Below are 4,867 nucleotides of genomic sequence, written 5' to 3'. Positions count from 1 at the left end.
TGTTTCTTGTTTCGCCTAATATTTTTTTTCAAATATTCATCTTCAACACATTATAATTATCCCTCATTTTTATATTTTATTGTTATTTAATTTAAGTTTACTCCTACATCTCATTTGTTTATCTTGGGAAAAAATTACTGAAAATTTTAGGTATTTTTTTCTATTTTCAGAAAAAAATGTTAAGCACAGAAAAATTGTACAAAGCAGGTACAAGAATTTTAATTTTTTCAACTGGTCAAACCATGGGGAGCATATTTCACCATAAGAAATTCTAAATTGCCTCAAATTATAAATTTTCTGTATGATAGTATACAAAATTCTGTTTCCTGTACAGAATAAAAAAAAAGTATTTTAAAGAAACTACAGTCTTTATTAATCAAGATATTAGGGGCAAACAAGTCATTCTGCAGATAAAGTATTTAAATCCTTTTTTTTCAAAAAGTTCTATAAGGATAAAGTTTTTAATTTTTTGGGATTTTTTATATTTCCCTCCGGAGAGGTTAATATTTTAAGGCGGGGGGGGGGGGGGGGGGGAGGAGTATCTATGGTTAATAAGACCACTGCTATCGAATCCCATTTACTCGATAATTTTACTTATATTAATATTGATTCTAATATTAGTCTGTTGTTGACCATATCTTAATTTTAGCAGAGAAAGGAGTAGAAGTATCGATAGTACGAGTACCCAAATCATTACGGATAAATGAGCTTCAATTCTGTGATATATCAAACAATTTTAAAGTTGGCGATACTCCGTATCGAGTAACTTCAGAAAAAGGTAAAACAAAATATTTTTAGTAGCGAAGCTACTCTATAATTCACTATGTCCGTCCGTCTGTCCGTCCGTCCGTCCGTAATTAATGAATTGGGGGAAACGTGATTTTCTCGGCTCCTATAAAAGATAGAGAGCTGAATTTTTTTGACAACATTCCCATCATTAAGGAGCACAATTAACTATAAAACATCAATGGCGGTCGGACTGCTTTTTAGCAGGTTTTAGGCTATTTTTTATATTTTCTAAATTTTCCCCATATCTTTGGTGTTTATGGTCCGATTTTCAAAATTTTTTAAGTTAAAGATATCAAAATTAAATTTCCCATCATTTGAAGAAAACAAAAATGACGGTCAGACTGCCTTTTTGCAGGTTTTTGGCTATTTTTATATTTTTCACAATTTCCCCTATATCTTTGGTGTTTATGGTCCGATTTTCGAAATTTTTTCAGTTAAAGATATCAAAATTAAATTTCCTGTTGTTTGAAGAAAACAACAATGACAGTCAGACTGCCTTTTTGCAGGTTTTTGGCTATTTTTATATTTTTCACATTTTTACCCATATCTTTGGTGTTTATGGTCCAATTTTAAAAAATTTTTCAGTTAAAGATATTAAAATTAAATTTCTGGCGTTTTAAGAAAAGAAACGATGGCAGCCAAAGTACCTTTTAGCAAGTTTTTGGCTATTTTTATATGTTTGATATATTTCCCCATATCTTTTTTGGTCCAATTGGTATTTTTGCTCCAATTTTAAAACTTTTTTGCATTAACAGTTTCAAAATATTTTTTCCCATTGTTATGTGCATCTTGTATGTAATTTATCATACATAATAATACAAGGTTTCGTGTTTATATTCTGATTCTCCAGTAAATCTATTCTTGATTTTAATAAATACACGTTAAATCTACTTCTACGTATTCCCATCCACAATTTTTGTGCTTCGCTACTTATGGATGTTGTCATCCTTGTTTATATTTCTATTCGAAGAAAATTTAGAGTTTTAAAGTGTTTATCATTTTTAGTAGCGAAGCTACTCTCTATAATTCGAAATGTCCGTCCGTCTGTCCGTCCGTCTGAGACAAAGTGGGGGAAACGTGATTTTCTCGTTTCCTATAAAAGATAGACAGCTGAAATTTTTAGTGAAGATTCTTATAACATATGCCCATCTAATCTATACACTGTTTTGTCCATCCGTCTGTAATTTGGGGTGCTAGATCGATTCCTACATTTTCATGTTTTTCTGATTTTCTCAACTCCTTTTTAAGATAATGGGCTGAAATTTTCAGGGATTGCTGATATTTACATTTTACATATTTTCCTTAAGTTTTATTACGATTTTTATATTAATAGGGGTGCTAGATCGATTCCTAGATTTTTAGGTTTTCTATTGTTTTCTCAATTCCTATTCAGGATTTGCGACTGAAATTATCAGGGATTGAATATGCTCATAGTCTACATATTTCCATCAAGTTTCATTAAGATTTGTTTATAAATTGTGGTGCTAGATCGATTCCTACATTTTTAATTTTTCGTGATTTAAAGGTTGCGTGATTTTGAAGTTTTCGTCATTTCCCTATTTCATCAAATATATAGGATGACACTGGTATTGTCAAAGTCAAATTGTTGGCTAAGATAGATATTGTTAACAGACAGACACAAAGACTTCTAGGCACTTTGCTGGAATAAATTTTGTACCTGCTGTTTATACAGTGTGTTCTTCAAATCTGCTTTCCTGTTCTTTCCAGCCTCTGGTCTTCCAGTATCCCGGGTTACCACTGTGGTTGTCCGGGCATTTGTTTCTGCAAGTATCAAGGTCGTGGAAGTAGGGGGCAGGTTGATGTTGGTTTGCTGAAATAATTAAATATTAATATGTTTAATAAATCAGTTGAAACCTAAAACTTTATCCTAGCTACCAGCCTTAGTTTTCCCATCCTGTATTTTATATACTTTAAGGGTTAAGGTACAGTAAAAGAGAAATGGCAGCTCTACCTGTATATTGGATAGTGCCAGCCTAGATTTCTCTTAAGAGCCGGCAGACATTATAGATAGACGGTCTGAAAAAAGTTTTGTTTTTGAATGATTGGAAAAAAGAAAGAACAGACCGATTATTTATAATATCTGCCGCAGTAGACTGAAAGCAACCTTCTGTTCTGGCTCGACCTAAAAATGGACAGCCGTTAGATTGGACTGCACAGGTATATTGTAAATACATTCATAATTTATGAGCTTCGCTACTTATGGATGCTGTCATCCTTGTTTAATGTTAAAAGTTGTTGATCATATCATTAAACATTAACACATAACCCCGAAAAATCGCCCTCAACTTGCAAGGAACACTAAATAGCTTTTAAAAGAATAGAATGATCTAATGCAATTCACGGTAAAATGTTCCTGGGATCGATTATCTACAAAAAATCTATGAGCTTTAAAGGCTGCTAGTGGCTAAACATAACCGTACCGTACCTTGAACTGCGCTAGATCCGAATAGAAATATCCATGTTACGCCGTTTCATTGATGTGTAAGACCACACAAGTACAGACAATGGATGTAGAACATATGTGGATATTTGGACGGGAAAAATTATCGTAAACTTAGCTTGCTAATATGAAACTCATTTATTTGTCAGTTCGTTCATCCAGTAGAAGAGGAGGGGATGGGTTAAAGAGGGTATTTCTTTTTATTTGAGACCATGAAAATCTGGTTTAAGATCCAAGTAATAATATATCCATTGGCCAGATAGCTAGACATGCTACTGTTTTTATATTTATCTTTAATTTTTGTTTAGAAGTGACGTCTTTACTAGCAGTAACACGGAATGAAAACAAAGACTTTAATTTATCAATACTACAGCCTAAGAAAACTTACACAATTAGGTAAACTCTTTTTAAAGTTTGTATTTTTCGAGAGAAAAAAAATATTTATTTCCATAGCATTTCTACATGTTTTCCTTTTTGGTTTATATTTTACTAGCGGCTACACCCATAGAATCCTCTAGGGGGGTACTTTATGTGGTGAATTCGACCCCCTTTTATTATTATTTTAGTTTTAAAAAAAAAAAGAGATTGAACTCCCCCCCCCCCCCCTAAAGATTTTCGGGGTTAGTACCATCCCCCATTATAGTTACAAACCTTCCTAGGACCTATGAGAAGCATCATTGCAAAGGAGAACCTAGTTAATGAGAATATTTTCGAATTTAAAACTTCACAGGATTTTGCCTAATAATACACGATATATAGGGGAGTATAGGCTAAATAAATCGACCAAGGGGGAGGGGTATTACCGTTAAACCACCGCTGCATGGGGCTCGCATAGCCCTAATTTTATTCTTAACGAATCAAACTTATCAAAAGGCTATTTTAGGTGGGGCAATTTTGTTTTGTAATTCTTAATTTTTTTTATATTTTAAGTGAATATTTTGTTGAGCCAGAAGTACCAGAAATAGAGGTGCCACAAAGATATATTGTCCCGCAAATTACGGGCATTATAGAAAGGCAGATTTTTTTTCTTTTATTTCTTAAAAGTAAAGCTATTTTTACAATCATTATCAATCAATCACAGTAAAAAGATTTTTTTATGAATATCTGATCGTTATAGAACTTTTGTAGCAAAGTTACTCAAGAGATATACCTAAAATGTCCAAATTTGTCTACTCTTAAGTCTAATGCAATGTTGACTTGATATTGAAAGCTAGGTATATTTTGATTATGATCCAAACTTTTTTGTCATTTTATAAGGTCAAGAGTGAGTACAATAAATGAGTGAGTTGAATCTAATAGATTTGTTAATTTTTGAGCGTCGCTTTTAATTTTAAATGCTTTCTTCCTTGTTAAACCAAGCTTACCTAAAATAGGTAAAAAAATCTGTTAAAAATCAGACATCCCATTTACGGAGCTGAGTATGTGAAAAAATTAGACACGAAGAAGATAAAGAATAAGAAATCAAAACATAGTGAAGAAACAATTAAAGAAGATTTAAGTGATAATGAACCACCAAAAAAGAAGAAAAAGAAAAAGGATAAAAAATCTATAGAATAAAAACATTTTTTTTTTTATTTTTTATATTCATACTTTGAATTATGCAGTGTTTTTTTCAGA

The 4,867-nt window shown here is 32.0% G+C and overlaps 1 protein-coding gene across 2 annotated transcripts; it reads left to right on the top strand.

The window, feature by feature from the left end:
• Positions 1 to 77: 77 nt before the first annotated feature.
• LOC145329616 (uncharacterized) lies at positions 78 to 4,865 on the top strand. 2 transcript variants are annotated; one of them, XM_080173909.1, is made up of 5 exons: positions 78 to 207; positions 650 to 778; positions 3,559 to 3,646; positions 4,181 to 4,264; positions 4,648 to 4,865. In XM_080173909.1, exons 1-5 carry the CDS (start codon positions 177 to 179, stop codon positions 4,805 to 4,807), a joined length of 492 nt encoding a protein of 163 aa, XP_080030035.1. In that variant the 5' UTR covers positions 78 to 176; the 3' UTR covers positions 4,808 to 4,865. The 2 variants fall into 2 exon arrangements, with proteins under 2 accessions (XP_080030035.1, XP_080030036.1); XM_080173910.1 differs by having other exon boundaries at positions 162 to 207; positions 653 to 778.
• Positions 4,866 to 4,867: the final 2 nt, after the last annotated feature.

This window comes from Acartia tonsa, chromosome 10, assembly GCF_053477335.1.
Source record: "Acartia tonsa isolate MP-2025a chromosome 10, ASM5347733v1, whole genome shotgun sequence".
Taxonomy (NCBI): Eukaryota; Metazoa; Arthropoda; class Copepoda; order Calanoida; family Acartiidae; genus Acartia; species Acartia tonsa.
The sequence above is the reverse complement of the archived record's forward strand: the minus strand, read 5'-3'. Positions and strand labels throughout refer to the sequence as shown.

Coding starts and splice junctions, on each gene's coding strand:
- LOC145329616 (XM_080173909.1), top strand. CDS start 177: ATGTTAAGCACAGAAAAATTGTACAAAGCAG. Junction 208..649: donor AGAAAAATTGTACAAAGCAG/GTACAAGAATTT, acceptor TCTTAATTTTAG/CAGAGAAAGGAGTAGAAGTA. Junction 3,647..4,180: donor AAGAAAACTTACACAATTAG/GTAAACTCTTTT, acceptor TTATATTTTAAG/TGAATATTTTGTTGAGCCAG.